The following is an 18216-nucleotide window of genomic DNA, read 5'->3' as shown; positions in this document are numbered from 1 at the left end:
CACGTTAGTCATCATCTCCCTCTGTCCCTCCCTGTCCTGCCCCCTGATCTCTCCCCCCCCCATTTAGTTTCCATTAGTATTCAATTCTGACCTTTGGATCATTTTTTGCCATGTTTATATTTTATCTGCTATTCTTTCCCCATTTGTATCTGGAGGAGAAGGTTTGGGACTCCTAGATGAATTATCTTGTATTCCAACCCATGTTATCTTGGACTGTGTTTATCATGTGATAGATCAAGGCTATTATCTACATATATGCTCGCCCTTCTTGCCCACCACTCTTTGCTTTGAATTGTTTTAGTCCTTGAATAAGGTTTGGAGTTGGCAAGGTACTTAATCTAATTCCCTGTCCTCATTATACAGAGAGAAAAGTAGGATTCAGAAAATGGGAAGTGGCTTAACTAGGTCACTAGGGGAGTAACCAAATATTTGAACCTAGATCCTCTGAGCCCAAATCCATGACTTTCTCCCACTATATCAGAAATTCAGCTTGGACAAGGTGCCAACATAGGGCAATGCCTTCAGTTTCTCCCTTTATATGTGCATAAGGAAAAAGTAGTGCCTTCTTGACCAGGAAAAGCTATGTATTACCACTGAGACCCTGGTCAAGTTGTGCAATCTCTCTAGGACTCAGTTTATTCATCTATATAGTGGAGGAACAGATGTCCTCTAAGATCCCTTCCAGGTCTAAGTCTATAATCCTAAAGAAGCAAATAATGTCTTTGTTCAGTTCACAGTTCTCTCTTTAAGCTTGGCTGCTAAAGGCACTCCAGGACAGCCAGAGCATCACTTGCCCAAGGAGGGTGAGGGGCAGGAAGGATGGTAAAAAAAAATAGCCCAAATGAATGGAAAAATGATTCAACGCTGCAGTGACATGCACAGGATGGTGTGGGGCTGGCCAAGACAACAATAACTGGGTTTAAGGTTATTGGCTTAAAATGCCAAACAAGGTTGGATTAGTCTGGAACTGTTTTTTCTTTACAAATAAAAAGGTACACTAAAGTAGAATCAGAGAATGATTTCGAGCCAGTGCCTAGGCCTGGAGTGTCCACTGTTGAAATGTCTGTGTTCTGAACATAGCGCAGGCCCTAGGAGGTGTCAAACACCTCAATGCACCCTGGGAAATGCTATTTCCTATCACTCTTCACCATTTCCCTACTCCCCTACACACGCACACACACACATCCATAAGACAACCCAGAGCCAGTGCAGACGCATTTTTTTTTCCAGAGGGAACACACATGGAACTATAGGCTTAGATCTTCTAGGGCAATCTCTTCATGGTAGAAATGAGAAAACTAAGGCCTAGCAAGGGGGAGGGACTTATCTATGGTCACAGAGGAAATAAGGAGCAGAAATGGGACTCAGACTCTGGGCCTTGAATTACAAAACTCGAAGATTGTTACTACTACATTACTCTTTAACACTCAATATAAACTTATATGGAAGTCCCCTCCCCCCTCCTTTTTAAAAAAAACAAACACCTGATTCAAGTTCAAAAGCACATATAAGTCTAGCAAGTGGTATATTTGCTTGATAAAATGCTGTCTTTTATCCTTAAATATTTTCTAATTACAGATTTTAGAATGACGGTGCTACAAAGGATCTTAGTAATCATAGATCACTTCCTCATTGTATGGATGGGTAAACTTGAAGCTTGGAAAGAAGTGACAGAGATAATTTTGCAGCTGAAGCTAGAAGCTAGGGCTCCTATTTCCTCATTCAGGATTTCTTATATGGTGTCCAAATAAGGGATTCAGTCCCAGGAAACAAAAGAAAGTAATCTTTTTCTCGAAGCAGGAAGAACTGTTTTTAGTCTTTGTATCTCCATCACCTAGCACAGTGCCTGGCAAATAGTAATCACTTAATAAATGTTTATTGAATGTACAAATGAATGAAAAAGTCCCTTTCCCTAGAAGGAATCAATCCTACAGGGTAAAAAGAGTGAAGACAGTTCTTCGTTGCAATCTACTCTACCAATGAGAGTAGGCTGGTAACTAAGATGTGTTGGGGAGGACTGTCAGAAACCCAGGGTACCAGAATTAACTGCCTGTATCAATCACCACTAGTGTCCCTTGTACAAAGCATATGGAAAGACAAGTCTGGGAAACAATGCATGGAGTGGTTGATGGCACTTTTTGGAACTATGGTACCAGATGATGACCCCTGAAGTTGCAGAGAGACAGGTTTCAGCACAATATAAGAAAATACTTCTTAACAATCAGGAAAGAGAGAAGGAGGGAGGCACAGGCAGCACCTGAAAATAAGCAGGGCAAGAAGAAACAAATCTGCCCTTCTTGACATGGACCCCATCTGTTCTCTCCTTATAGGACTCAACTGGGGCCTCCTTATCCCACTCTTCCCCATATGAAGGAGTGCTAGCCTGAGATTCAAGATACCTGGGTTCAAATCCCAGTGCCAACACAGTGTGTGACAAGTGGCAAGCAAGTCACTTTCTCTGTTGGAGCCTTGGATTCCTCAGCTATAAAATGGGGATATCTGCACTAAGTACCCCTTAAAACTACTGTAAAATAAAAGCTTTTTAAGTCTTAAAGTACCCTTTAGGATATTTATTTTGTAAAACATCATATAAAGGGCCAAGGATCATATTCTGCCTATCCACTGTAGTTCTCCTACAAAGTCAAATTCACCAATTTGGAGATAATCTCACCATACAGGAACACTTCCTGCTCACGTCTCTCTTTGCATGGCAGACATGTTTGAGCTGCTGGAGATTTCAGATTCCTCTAATCCCTTTCCCCTGAAATGGGGATGGGGAGCGATGAAGAGGAGAGAAGTTTGACTGAAACCTCGAGGAGTCAAAGGGCCAGGTTCTGTTACAGCTAGAGCATCACAGAAGCTCAGAATCATAAGGCATATATAGAGCATCAACTCTAAACCAGGCAAATGGTCACAGCTAGCCTTCACCTAGAGACTTTGGAGAAGGGGAGCCCAAACTTCCTGAGAAGTCCATTCTTCTTTTGGATAGCTTTAAATTGCTAGGAAGTTTTTTTTTTTCTTTCTGAAGTTGAACTGAAATCTGCATCTTCCCACTGCTCCTAGGACTGCCCTCTGGGATGAAGCATTAGTCTAACTGTAATCTATCTTCCAGAGGATAACACTCCAAATACTCAAAGACAGCTACCATGTCCTCCCTAAGTGTTTTCTTCCCCAATTCCTGCAATTCATCCTCATGTGGTATGATCTCAAGATCCTTCAATACTCTTGTCACCCCCCCTCTAGAAAATCTCTAGGTTATCAATGTCTTCCCTAAAATCTGCCGCCCAGAACTCTATCTTCATGCAGTCTAATATCAACTGAGCTCTTCATGCTGTTATATCACACTGTTTCCCCATATTGATTTTGCAGTTCACTAAAATTCCAAGACGTTTTTCAGATGAACGGAACTCGTCTTATATATGTGAGGCTGATTTTTTGAACTCAAGTCCAAGACGTTGCTTTTTTTCCTATTAAATTCTGTCTTATTAATTTAGTCCAGTGTTCTCAAACTTTCTCAGTTCATGGTACCCCCTTGTTTCAAAATAATTTTTTCATGGTGCCTCTTGACCAAATGAAATACCTTACAAGTTCTGTTTGTCTGAAAAAAATTATTGAGGTGTTAAATAACAACTAATAGGATGTGTGTATCTTTTGGTACCACTTCATAACTCCTCAAATGTTGGCATCTGGAACCTACTACCCTAATTACATTGACTTTTGTACAGCACTGAAATTTTATCACAGCAATTGCCAAAAATCCATCTTCATAGAGATATGATATTACAAACTGAGAAGTTCCAATGTAGTCAAAGGTACAAGTAAACAAAAATATATCTCAAACATTTCAGAATGTCACTCAAAGAAATGGAGAATAATATCATACTGAAACCCTGAACTACCTTGAGCTAGTAGATCACTCAGTGTTGCAAAGATGATCTAACATCCGTGTTAGACTGTGCTCCCCTGAAAAATTTAAGATACCACATACATACATACATACGTATGTCCATATGTATTTGGACATGGTCAAAGTTAGAATTTGTTTTGCTTATCTGTACGTGTTTATAGCAGCTTTTGTTTTTCTTGCTTTTTTAAATGGGAGCTGGGGAAGTGGAAATAAGAGAATGCGGACTGGAAAATAAAATAAAATTAGATCTTAAAAAGAAAAATTATGAAAGACAATTACAAAGATACCAAATTTAGAGGACATCCTGGGCACTGAAAGACAATAAATACCTATAGACCTGACTAGTAAATCTTGTATAGAAGAATATTGATAATCCTAGTATTTTCATTAAAATTATACAAAAATCCTTTAAAAAATTAAAATACCTCACAGTACTCTTTGAATTCACTATGGTGCCTTAGGGGGCTGTGATGTATAGTTTGGGAACTGCAAGATCCTTTTGGATTCCAATTCTGATATCTTATGGGCTAGTTATCCCTTCCACTTTGTTCTCTGGAAACATGATTAGCGTGTCATTTGTAACTTTATCCAAGGTAGTGATTCAAATGTTAAACTGCATAGGTCCCTTTGGTAGTATATTGGAGATCTTCTTCTATATCAACATTGATACTAAACCATGAATAATACTCTTGGAGTCAGCCATCCTATCAGTTCTGAATCTGCCTAACTGTGCTATTGCCCTAGCTTTATCAGTCAGCAAACATTGATTAACATTTAGAATATGTCTTTATCTTTCCATGAGAATATCATGAAAGGCATAAACTGTATCTATAGCATCTCCCTGACCTACCAGTCTAGTAATGCTCTCTTCCTCAAATGGAAATGAGATTGGTCTGAGATGATACAGTCATGCTGGCTCTTTGTGATCACCAATTCATTTTCTTTCTTTCTTTCTTTCTTTCTTTGGAGGCAATCAGGGTTAAGTGACTTGCCCAGGGTCACAAAGCTAGTAAGTGTCTGAGGCTAGATTTGAAGTCAGGTCCTCCTAACTCCAAGGCCAGTGCTCTATCCACTGTGCCACCTAGCTGTCCCCCCCCCGATTCATTTTCTAGATGTTCACATTTCCTTTATAACACACTCAAGAATTTTGCCAAGAATCAAAGTCAAGCTCATTAGCCTTTATTTTGTAGATTGAAAGTCAAAATGTTTGCTTTTCTCCACTCTTTCAGCACCTCTCCCATTTTCCATAGCCTTTCAAAGATCACTGAGAGTGGTTCAGCAATCACACCTGCCAGTAAAATGAATTTGTCAAGGTGCTCCATTACAAACTCCTATTTATCTTGAGTATCAAACTTCCTCATTAGTCGTTTTTGCTCTGTGCTTTCCAGTTCAAAGATCATTCTTTTTTGGCAAGAATGGAGCGGGGAAGGGTTCGAAGAAGTATAAGAATGGAGTAGCTCTGTTTCAGTCCCTTGTCAGTTACCATCACTACATCCACCCAAGCAGTGGTCCTATTCCTTTCTCTGGTTCTCCTCTTTTCATCATGTAACTTTTAAAAATCCTTGCCCTTAGCTTTTTTTTTCCCATAACAAATCTTCTTTTTATTAATTTTTATTTTAATTTTTTTAAAATTTATTTTGATTTATTAACAATTACTTCCATATGCTTTGAGTTGAAAATTTTTCTCCCCCTTCCTCCCCCTCCCCCTCCCCAAGACGGTGCACAATCTGATATAGGCTTTACATTTACATACCCATTAAACATTAGTGAAGTTCTAAGTAAAAATTAAAACCAATAGGAGGAACCATCAGAAAGATGAAATAAAACTCAACAGAAGGTAAAAATAAGTGATAGCAATTCGACTTCCATAGTTCTTTCTTTGGATGTGGACAACATTTTCTGTCCTGAGGCCTCTGGAGATGTCTTAGATCCTCGTAATGCTGAGAAGAGTTCAGTTTAGCAATATTAGTCATTGCATAATGTGGCTGTTACTGTGTACGAATTCCTCTTGGTTCTGCTCACTTCACTCAGCATCAGACCATACAAGTCTTACCAGGTTTTTCTGAAGTCAGCCTATTCATCATTTCTTATAGCACAGTAGTATTCCATTACATTCACACACCACAACTTGCTCAGCCATTCCCCAGTGGATGGGCATCCTCTCAATTTCCAATTCTTTGCCACCACAAAAAAGAGCTGCTATGAATATTTTTGTACATGTGGGTCCTTTTCCCATTGCCCTTAGCTTTTTTAAAAAAAATTTGCCATGTGGTTTTAAATTTTTTTTTTTACATCACCAAATTTATTCTCCCTCCAATCAATTAAGAAACATTTGTTAAGCACCTACTACACTCCAGGCACCATGCTAAGCACTAAATTTTTTTTCTGATAGAACTTAATTCCATTTTTAATTTCTTGCTTCATTTCTTCCAAGTATTTTGTAATATTTGTGGCAAACGTTCTCCCTGTGCAACCTTCCTTGTACTCATTATACAGTTATCCCTTCCACATCACAGGGGTTAGGGGTGCAATGCCCCCTCTGAGCACCTGACATTGGCTTCTATCCTTCCTGGTGTGTCTGCACTCACAGCACTGGCATATTTCAGCATCCCTAATCAAGCTCTGCAGTAGGACATTCCCTGGCTGCTGAGGGCTTCCAGCCTCTCTGGAGAATCCTGGTCAGCCTATGGCTGTTGCCTTCTAGTCCCCTTGGTTCTTCCCACATCAGGGCATTGCTGAGGGTTTTTCAGGCTGTTCACTTGAGCTTAAGCATGCTTTCTTCTTCCACTGCCTATGGCTTCTGGCTGTCTTTTTGTATAATCTTGAAATTTCTTTACCATTATCCAACATGGTACCCTTTTGAGAACACTGATAGAGAACACAGGGGAGAGATGTGCTCCTCTACAATATTTCATATTACCATCTTAACCAGAAACACTTCCCCTACTTTTTGAAGGTTGAAGTTATCATTATAGAAAGTTAAGAAATTAACAAATATACACATAACTGAGGTCCCCCATCATTATGCTGTGATTCCTCCGTTGGGACTGTTTTCCATTCTCATCTTGTTCCTTTTTCTATCCAGGTCATCTGTCCAATAACAATTTTGCCTCTTTCTATCTTCACACAAATGAAGGGCTTACCCTGTTCCTTTCTTTCTGGTTTCTGGATTGGCTCACATAAACATATCTTCTTAATATATAATGCTATTCTGGTGCCAACACCCCACATCTCTCCCTTCATCTGTCCTGTTGCTTTTCAATACATTATACCCATCCACAGATATAGTCTAGAATCAATTCCACCAAGGCTTAGTGATACCTATGTAGTTCCATTTGCTTCTCTGCATTACTATCGTTCACTGTATTTACTATCTACACTTTGTTCACAATAAAACAGAGGCTAATATGTCTACATGCATTTATCTTGACCCATGTTTTATTACTGGATCCTTTCTTGAGTTTGGTCTTGTATGATTTTCAGGGTAGCTCTGGCATTTTCTATGGTGTCCAGTTTGTTAAATGTAGACAATTTTCTCCCTCTCCTTGACTTTTCAATTTAAGGTTTGTTTTATATTAGAACCACAATCAGTGTCATTGGACCAAAGAAACAGAGCAGTGAAATCATACGCCTTTCAAGGATTAAACTAAGTGGCCCTGGTAGTACCTGATCTCCCTACCAATCTGTAAACTCAATGGAGATTGAGAACATCTAAACATTATCTAAATACTGCATCCCTTCCTCCCCACCCTGACATCACCCAGCATCTTCCCTGCATAAAGGAAGGGACTAACACTTGTTTGTTGTACCATCCTGTACTTCCCATTACCTGGACTTATTCCTTCATATACGGAATAAGGGACTTCAAATAAATGATTGCTTCCAGCATGTAACTCTGTGGTCCTTTATGAATGTGAGGTACTAAAGGATTTATGCCATAAAGCCAGAGAGAATGAGAAAGTCCAGACACCTGGGAGAGAATTTCCCATTATTTGATGGCTAAGTGGCTTCATCTTGCTATTAAGCCTCAAAGAGCAGCCTCCACCCCAGCACTTAACTGCTGGAATCCAAGTGGAATTACTTGATGTCCAAATTGAAGAGCTTATTCCCGGATTTAGGCCATGAGGCATTATAATCCAATTTAATGCCTTAGCTCTAAGTAGAGGAAATGGGCCTTTTAAACTCATTTGTAGACTACAACACCAAATTAATGGTCTCTGCTGTTGTTCATACAATGACCTGCATCCCAGAACTCCCAGATTGTGAGCACCAGGAAAAGTCTCCCTCTCACACCCAGTCTTTCCTCCCATTTTTCATTTCTATTATTGACTCAGAAAGTGGCTATTGTTTTTACCTATGAAGGGAAAGGTGGAGATACTCTAGCAACCTGGAATTGAGACTGGGATTGTTCTCTTAGATCGTCCAGAAGATTTAACTCAAATCTCTCAACACAGCACAGTACAAAACAACTCAACAGTGAAGGGGTACATTTCCCCCACCTCCTGAATCCCAGACAAAAAGAGGTTTCATTTCACAACTTAATTCAGTTGCTCTTTCTGGCAAACCCATTACAGTACAGAAAGCAATGAATATGGAGTCAGATAACCTGTGTTTGAATCCTGGTTCCTCTCCTTAACCACATGTGTGGCCCTGGGGAAATCACTTAATGAGGTTTTCTCATCTTTAAAATGATTGGGTTAATCTAAAATCAGGGTTTCTTAACCATTCTTAACTATTTTGTCAGGCACCCCTTTGGTAGGATGAAAGAAAGAAAAATAATTATATTGAGATAGCCCATCAGTCAATGAGCATTTTTAAGTGCCCACTATGTGCCTATCAAAAAAGGGGAAAAAAAAAATCCTGCTGTCAAGGAGCTCATGGTATAACAGAGGAGACAACTATACAAACAAGACACACACACACTCTAAATTAGGGTAGTCTCAGGGAAGACACTAAGATTAAGGAAGACTAGGAAAGGCTTCCTGAAGAAGGAGGGATGTTAGATGAGACTTGAAAGAAGCCAGGGATGAGACGTGAAGGAAGCCAGGAAGCCAGGAGGTGTAGGGGAAGGAGAGAAGGAACACCAAAGGAGGCCAGGGTCACTGGACCACATAGGATATGGAAGGATGTAAAGTATAGGAAAATTGGAAAGATAGGAAGGGGTTAAATTGCAAAGGGCTTTAAGCCAGGCAGGAATTTATATTTGATTCTGGAAGTAATAGAGAGAGCCACTGGAGTTTACTGAATAGGGAGGTGATATGTGTTTTAGGAAGATCTATTTGATAGCCAAGTAGAAGATGGATTGGAGTGAGGAGAAACATGAGGCAAGGAGATCAACTAGAAAACTACTAGAATAGTCCCTGTGTTAGATAACGAGGGCCTGTACTGTTGGGGTTTGGGGTGCTGGGAACCCCAAAATGCAAGGGTATAGTGGGTCTGCCTCAAAAGAATTCAACCACTCAAGCCTTCTTTCAGTCAGAGTAGCGAAGTTTTTTATAACACCAGTGAGGGCAACAATCCTAGTAAATCTGCTATTGTGTCAGCAATAGAAATGGGTGAGATTCTTAGGGAATTTGCTATTGCATCCCCAACAGGAATGGGCAGAGTTACCAGTGAGTCTGTAGAATTTGATGAGGTTGGGACTGATACTTATATACCAAAAAAAGACTAGGAGAAGATTTGGATGGGATTAAGTAGTGGTAAATAGCCTGGGGTGGTCCAGGTGCAGACAATGAAAGAAGTTAAATGATCTAGACTGGAACAGAGGGCCACAGTGAAAGGACTACTGAGTATCTAGGTAGACTGCAATGGACCAAACTGCCAGTGTAGGAAAGTTCAGGGGCTTTTAGAGATCCAGGTACTACCACCCCAACAGTACCAGGATAGTTTCAGAATCCCAGGCTAGATGATCTCTGAAGTCCCGTCCTGTTCTAAATCCTACAATTCTAACACCTAGGGCAGTACTTGGCACATAGTATGCACTTAATAAATGCTTGCTGATTAGTTCCCTAAAGGAATTGTCACAAACATTAATAAACATGGCTAAATCAGAGGACCAACAAGAAGCAGGGTATACACATACACAAAAATATTTATTGAGGCTCTTTTTTTGCGGCAGCCAAGAATTGGAAATTGAGGGAATGCCCCAAAATTGGGGAATGGCTGAACAAGTTGTGTTGTCGGAGTGTAGTGGAATACTACTGTGTTATAAGAAATGATTGGCAGGCGGACTTTGGCAAAACCTGGAAAGACTTGTATGAACGATGCCAAGTGAAGTGGTCAGAAGCAGGAGAATAACGTACACAGTAACAGCAACACTGTGTAATGACCAACTCTGATGAACTTAACTCTTCTCAGCAATACAAGGATCTAAGACAATTCCAAGACTCATGATGGAAAATGCTATCCACATTCAGAAAAAGAACCATGGAGTCTGAATGCAGAAAAAAGTATATTATTTACTCTCTCTTTTTTTTTTGTTTCTTCTTTCTTGTGGTTTTTCCCTTTGGTTCTAATTCTTCTTTACAACATAACTGATGTGGAAATATGTTTAATATAATTATACATGTATAGCCTATATCAGATTGCATGCCATCTTGGGGAGGGAAGAGTGGAAGGAGGGGGAGAAAATTTAGAACTCAAAATCTTATAGAAGTGAATGTTGAAAACTAAAAACAAATAAATACATAAAATTTTTTTTAAAAGCAGAGTATACTATAAAGCAGGGGTGGGGAACCTGCAGCCTAGAAGCCACATGTGGCCTGATGATGATGACCCTGATGTAAATGAGTCATCTCATTAAAAGGAGCCTCAGTAAGTTATCTAATCTCAATAAGAAAAGGGAACTATGGTACAGTGGGGAAAATGCTGGACTCCTTGCCTCAAGTTTCTCCTCATTCCAATCCATCTTCCATTTGGCTATCAAATATATCTTCCTAAAATACATATCACTTTCCTAGTCAGTAAACTCCAGTGGCTCTTCAGAATCAGATATAAATTCCTCTGTCTAGCTTTTAAAGCCCATCATAACCTAACTCCTTCCTATCTTTTTTTAAAAAGTATTTTACATCCTTCCATTCTGTGGTCCAGTGACACTGGCCTGTGGGCTGTTCCTTCTCTCCACCTCCTGCCTGGAGTCAGGAGACCTACATTTTAGTCATCTTCGACAAGTCATCTCTCTGTGAAGCTTCAGTTTCTCTTCCTATACAACAGGAATAATACTTGCATTGACCTTTAAGGATTGTGAAGAAAGAGCTTTCTAAACTTTAAAGTACTGTAATGTGAAAAAATAATATACACAATCCCTTCAGAGAATTCTCTGGACACCAAACTGCTATAGGATTTCAACTACCACTGTGACAGGATTCTCAAGTTGGACATCTATTTGGCATGGGCAAGATCCTCTTATTCAAGTTTTCAGTCCCAACACAGGACACATCTAGTCATTTCTTTCTTCCCAACATTTCTCCTATATGTCCCCTTATCTATACTCTCACAGCTCCCAACCTAGTTTATCCCCTCAACACCTCTCACCTGAAGTCACTGCAATAGCTTCCCAAGTTTTTCTCCCTTAGTCTTTCCCCATTCTGATCCACACTTTACACAGCTGCCAAAATGAATTCCTAAAGCATAGGATTGACCACGTCACATGGATTCTAATCCAGATCCTCTGACCCTAGGACCCCACACAATGTTTTTAATCAAAATTCTCACTGGAAGAAGTTCCATTTCTCCTCTGCAAACATCTGGATGGGTACAGCCTTTATCTAGAGAGGCAGTTAAACCACTTAAACGGATTATGCTTAAATTTCATACTCAGGACATTCCAAAAAAAGACCAAAAATTATGACTAATTTCCTCATCACTTCTGAATTCTTGGACACTTCGCCTAGTCACTGGCTCCAACAACCAGGCTCAATGAGTTCAATTGTTGAATCAAGCAGAAGACATTATTAAGAAGAGGAACTTGCAGATCAATGAAGTCAATCCTCCCACCAAGAAAAAGAGAGAGGAAAAGGGCCCCAGCACACACTTACCTGCACTCCCCAGGCATGCTGCATCCCCCGTGGAGTAAATTACATCCTTGTTTACATACAGCTGTGAACACAGAGACACAGGGTTGAAGCAGCAGCTAACAGAGGCCCTCAGTAATGCCAGCCCCAAGCCAGTCAGAGCCATCAGCTGGCAACCCTCGGCTGCATTCCTATCTTATAAACGTAATCACGTTAGAGAAAATCAGAGCTGCATGGAACCAAGCTATCTATATTTTACCTACTAGCAGATCATCTGTTCCCAGTTTCACAGCATGATAGAATGCCAGAGCTAAAAAGAACCTTAGAGAATACTGAATCCAGCCCTTTTCATTTTACGAAATAGGGAAACTGATGGCCAGAGAGGGTGTCTGCCAACAAATCAGTGTTAGTAAAGAGGTCAGGACCCACATTTCTTTGCAACATTCCCCTTCCTTCCCCTCCCCCAGTCCTCCCAATCAAGGCTCTTTCCACTAAATCAAGCTATACTTCATGATCTAACACAAGTCCAACATTTCATCTCAACTGGAGTGATGGAAGAGACATGTGGTAACTTAACCATGGAACAAGATACCAGCTAGGATGGCAGATCTGGTATCTAGAACTAGGAACTGCTGCCCCATGAACATCTGGCCAACAGACAGATACATATCTGGCCAAATACACATGGCTACCTGAGAATCAAAGTTGCTAATATTAGGAACAAACTAAAATCTGTCTCCAAAGATACCTACTGCAGAGGGACAGTACCAACAGTTAAGATTATGGAGTTTTAGTAACAGCTGGACTTTGCATAGCACCTTAAATTTGCAAAGCACCATACATGTGCTATTGCTCTTGAGTCAAATGGTTATCAGCTGCATTAACGGCAGTTCCTTTGACCAGAATGAGGGAGCTGAGGACAGCCCTGCTGCCTTTGCCCTGGTCAAACCCCACCTAGAGTAATCTGGGTCCAGACCACATTTAAGGAGAAGCTAACAGGAGTCCAAAGGCACATAAAAAGCCTGGAGAGAATTCCACAGGTTTAACTGGTTGAAGGAATTGGGGATATATAGGCTAGCTAAGACTTTGGGTGAACGTGACAAGTGTCTGTAAGTATTTGAAGAGCTATCACAAAGGAGAGGGATTATGACTTGGTATCTCCTTGTCCCTACAGGGCAAAAACTAGAGCTAACAGGAAGAAGTTACAGAGAAATTTCAGACAAAGGAATTTTAAAATGCCTTAACAGTAAGTTATCTCTTCATCATCAAAATTTCCCATAGCATTCTGTTTGGATACCTCCTTTCACTCAGTCACATTCTATTCTATAGACCATAAATTCCTTTATAAGAGGAACCACATAACAATGATAGTAACTAATTTTATATAGCACTAACTTTGGCAGAGTACTTTATACGTTAACTCACTGGTACTCCAAAACAATCCTATGAGGTACACATGACAGGCATTATTTTTTTTTTTCTTTTTGGTGAGACAATTGGGGTTAAGTGACTCGCCCAGAGTAATACTGCATGACAGGCATTATTATATTCATTTTATAGATGAAAAAAAATTGAGGCACAGAAAGGTGAAGTGACTTGTTCATGGTCATGCAACTGGTAAATAGTAGAAGTAGAATTTGAATCCAGGTCTGTTTAACCCAAAGTCCAACATTTTATGTACTAACTTCTGTATGGTTGCTCAACGTTGTATCCCTCAGCCACCTGACATGCACACTGCAAATATGTGCTGAATTTAATTAACTGTTAGAACTTTCACAAGATGGAATGGACTACCTCACAAGGCAATGAGTTCCCCATCACTAGAGAGACTTCTCAAATAGAGGCTGCAGATGAGCACCTGCTGGGGATATTGTGAAAGAGATTCCTGCTTGGGTTTGGGTTTGACTAGAGAGTCCTTTACAGGAAATTCTGATGAGTTGCCTACATGCCTCTTGAAGGGCCATCACCCAGGTTTGAGAACTATTTAGTATTTAGTATGAGGTCAAAGAGCTTCCCCAGAACTAGAAGGGCCCTCCCTTTCTCCCACTGAGCCAGAGTGACCCTTCTACATACAAAAGGACATTCGGATAACCAGCGGCTCCTACTCAACAAGAACCACTGAATCACAGACTCTTAAACCCATCAGGGGCCTACGAAGGCTCTGGTCTAATCTCACTCCTTCCCACAGCCTCCCTAACAGAAGGTTAATCAAACACACCCAATGATGGGGAATTTATTACCTTTCAAAATAGCTCAATTATGGGAAAGTTATAATTATTGGGAAATCTACTTTCATGCTAAGCCAAAATCTAAACCTCTGCGACTTACTATTTCCTCCAAGTTCAGTCTCCTGAGACCAAGAAGAAGTCAAATCCCCTTTTAATAGGATAGCCATTTAAATACTTGAGACAATAAGCATGTCTGCCCTCACCTTATCTTTGTATGATAGAGAACACGGTACAGTGGAGAAAGAGCTAGATTTGTAGTAAAAAAGACCAGTGAAGCTTTGGATGAGATAATTCTAAGGTCTTTTCCAGCCCTAAAGCCTGTGGCTCATGCCCTACCTCCCTCACAGGGCTGTTCTGAAAGCAGATGAGAAAACAAAGGTGAAAGACCTTTAGAGGCGTAAAGCTCTGGGTGTACATGCATGGCTCTCACTGCAGCTTCCAATTCCCCCAACCTTCCTGTCATCCTCCTTAAGACATACTTCATTTCATATATATATGATTGTCCTAAAATGTGGTACCCAGACCTAAATATAAACTCCAGATGTGATCTGAGGCAGAAAACAACCTAAAATGGATATTAATATAGGGAATAAGGGTGGAATTGTAAGTCCCCATGTTCATTCTGTTTCTTTGTCTCCCACTTGAATGTGATGGTTATGGTTACCTTGCTTACACTCAGGGCCCATCCAGCCTTCCATGCAGGCCTTATTGCCGTACTGGTCACAGGTGTAGTGGCCCACAAAATCGTCCCTTGGCCTGCAGAACTTGTTACAGGTGCTGCTGTAGTAGTTCTCATCACACTGCACACGAATCTTCACCTCCAGGTGGGCCACGTGGCCACTGAAGTGTAAGTTCTTCCAGCGGTCCTCAGGGTTGATCATTCCTGCATGGGACACTCTTTCGATCAGAAGCCCATCTGCCGGACAAAGAGAGTGGGGAAAGGGATGGAGAAGGAAGGAGAAAGGTAGAACTGATCATCTTGAGGAATACACATGAGAAATCCTTCACAAATCCAATCCTCCTCTCCTTTCCAATGTGATCACGAACTCAACTCAACAATTGATATGTACACGTCAACTCCTCTAATAAAATGTAAGCTCTTTGAGGGCAGAGGCAACTCATTTTTGTCTCTGTACCCCTAGCACCTAGAATAATAACTGCTAATGTAGAGCTTTAAGGTCTGCAAACCTCTTTACAAATATCTCATCTTATTCTAACAACCCTGGGGGAAAGATCTACTGTTATCCTCATTTTACAGATGAGGAAACTGAAGCAGATAAAGGTTAAGTGACTTAGCCACAGTCATATTGCTAGTGATAAGGCTAGATTTTAACTCAAATCTTTCTGACTCCAGATCTGGAGCTCTAGCCACTGTACCACTTAGCTGCCTCAAGAATATTATGTGCTGAATAAATGCCTATTGTGTGAACAAAGCTCTATTAAGTGCCTCTATCTAGAACCCTGTCCTTGCTGATGGAAGAGACACAAAGCTAGAGAGGACATAGTCCCTTGCTGTCATGGAGCTCACAATCTAGAAGGGAGACATGGACGTGAATAGCCCTAATACAGAGTAGTACATGACAAGTACTCTACTAGAGTATGTACGTTAGAGAAGTGCCAATGTACATCAAGCTAGGGTAAGAAACCATTACTGAATGAAGATCAGAGTGGTTTTCCTGGAAGAGACAGCATAAAAGTAGGATTTTAAAGAAAGAACATTCAATGGACAGAGACTGGGGGAGAGCATTCCAAGCCGAAGAAACAGTTGGAGATGAGGCACACAAGTGAGCACATGTGTGGTAAGTTCAAAAGACAAGAGAAGCTGTCCAACATGATTGATGTATAAATGCGTGGAAATGAGAAAAATGAATAAGGGAAGAAAGGTGGGGTCCTGAATGCCAGGCAAAGTACTAAACTTTTCGTAGCGTGCTATTAGGGATCACCAAAGATTTATACTGGAATAATGATATGAGATACATTATAAAATTCTACAAAAATTATATAAAAGTATATAAATTACATTATATTATTATTTTATAATATATTACATTAATACATAATAAAATATATACTAGTAGAATATGTTATATTATACATAAAATCTAAATTACACAAAAATTGTTTATAAAATAAAAATTTTATACAAATTATAAAAAAATAAAAATTATTCTGGTAGAAACATGAAGGGCAGATTGGAGTGGGAGAATAAGCATGAAGCCCTTTTATTTCGCCTCCTTTTAGAAAGCTATAAAGCCTGGTGCCTAAGTGGACGCTTCCTCCGGAGGTCCAGGGTTTTCTGCGCCAGAGGAAGGCTTTGTTGTCTAGTGTTTGGCAACAGGCGGGGCAGGAAACCAGGCTGAGGGCAACCCAGAGGAAATATTATGGAACTGGACCACAGTCAGGAGGAAGTGGCTCCCCCCCCCCCAAAAGGATGGAATCCTACTATGCCCACATTGTCAAATTCACCCGCTTCTCTCTATTTTCTTCTTGCTAAGTTTTTATTCATCTTGTTTTCCCATCACTTTCATTTCCAAAAATAACATTCTTCCCTCTCCTATCCAGAAAGCCACCCTTCATATAACAAAGAATAAAAAAGAAAGAGGGAGGGGGACAAAGCAGTTCATTAAAATGAACCTCAACTGAGTTTCACAGTATATGTAACAATCCCACCTCTGTAATGAGATGGAGATAAATGTTATCTCTTTTGGGGGGCCAGATTTGACCAATATAATTATACAGCATTTAGTTTTCTTTTTCTCATTGTTGTTCCTTCCATCTGGGTTGCTGTAGTCATTGTGTCTATTTATTCCCTGTTTCTGCTTTCACTTTGTATCGATTCATATAAATTTTCCCATGCTCTGTGTTCAACATATTACTTTGCTTATGATTCCACTACATTCTCGTGCCACAACTGGATTAGCCATTCCTAAATCAATGACTAACTACTTCATTTCCAGTTCTCTTATACTATAAAAAGTGCTGCTTTACCAACACTGTATTAGTGTAGTTGTCCTTCCTCAGCCCTTCCAACATTGAGTATTCCCATTTTTTGATAGCTTTGTAAATTTACTAGGTATGAAGTTTTAATTTTCAGAATTGTTTTGTTTGCATTTCTCTTACTAGTGATTTGGAGCAATCCTTCACATGATGGTTTTTTTGTTTACATTCTTCTTTTGAGAACTGTCTGCTTACATCCTTTGACTACTTTATCAACTGGTAAATATAACTCTTGATGCCTTCCACTCTTTTTTTTTTCCTTTCACTTTCAAAACCTAATTTATTCAGAGCCAATTTGAGACTGGCAGCAAGATGAGAAGAAAAAAAACCCAACAGATAACTGTGACTATATATGTGTAAGTGTATGCACATTTGTGGCAGTTTGCCCCCCAAACTCTGAAAAGTTGTCAGAATCAATTTCTGTGCATGTATTTGACCTTCTGCCCAGTACAGCCCTTCAGAGGAGAAGGTATGTTCTCTCTATTTTAGTATTCTAGAGCCAAGCAGAGGACCCTGAACATGGTTACTGTTCAAAAAATGTTTGTTTTAGCTGAATCAATGAAAACACAAATGACGTACCAGTTAATGATCTGGATGTTTTCTAAACAGATGTACCTGACTGACTGGTTAGCTTTTCATTTATTGGAATCTGAGAGAGAGAGAGAGAGAGAGAGAGAGAGAGAGTGTGTGTGTGTGTGTGTGTGTGTGTGTCCATCCATGAGTATTTATGCAGTTCCAAGCATTTCCTATCCTAGATAGATTTCCTTTCCTTTTCCTTCCCCCTGCACTATGCAATTTTGTTATTGTTGGAAATGCTCAGTTTAGATTACAAATTTAATTAACTTAGAATTTTCATTTACTCAACCTAGTACATTAGGGCCCACTTGTACTTGAGCAAAATTCACTTTTGAGGAAGTACGAATCACCACCATACCCCTAATTTAGTATGCAGCATAAGCTAAATGTTCATAGGACTTTGAGTTGGACAGAACTTTAGAAAATACCTAATCCAATAACTTCATTTTTCTGGTGAGGAGAAGGCAGCCAGGAGTGACTGGGATTTACCCAAAGT

General features: G+C 40.0%; 1 protein-coding gene across 1 annotated transcript in view; it reads right to left on the bottom strand.

Annotated features, from left to right (window-relative positions):
- JAG2 (jagged canonical Notch ligand 2) overlaps positions 1 to 18216 on the bottom strand; it is a 143706-nt gene that overhangs the window by 51013 nt on the left and 74477 nt on the right. Inside the window, 2 exon segments of the mRNA XM_020991252.2 lie at positions 11944 to 12004; positions 14812 to 15063. Of these exon segments, the coding sequence (XP_020846911.1) occupies positions 11944 to 12004; positions 14812 to 15063 (313 nt within the window).

The sequence above is a fragment of the Phascolarctos cinereus genome, unplaced genomic scaffold, assembly GCF_003287225.1.
Source record: "Phascolarctos cinereus isolate Bilbo 61053 unplaced genomic scaffold, phaCin_HiC Scaffold_2;HRSCAF=192, whole genome shotgun sequence".
NCBI lineage: Eukaryota > Metazoa > Chordata > Mammalia > Diprotodontia > Phascolarctidae > Phascolarctos > Phascolarctos cinereus.
Note: the sequence above shows the minus strand (reverse complement) of the source record. Positions and strands in the feature narration are given on the sequence as shown.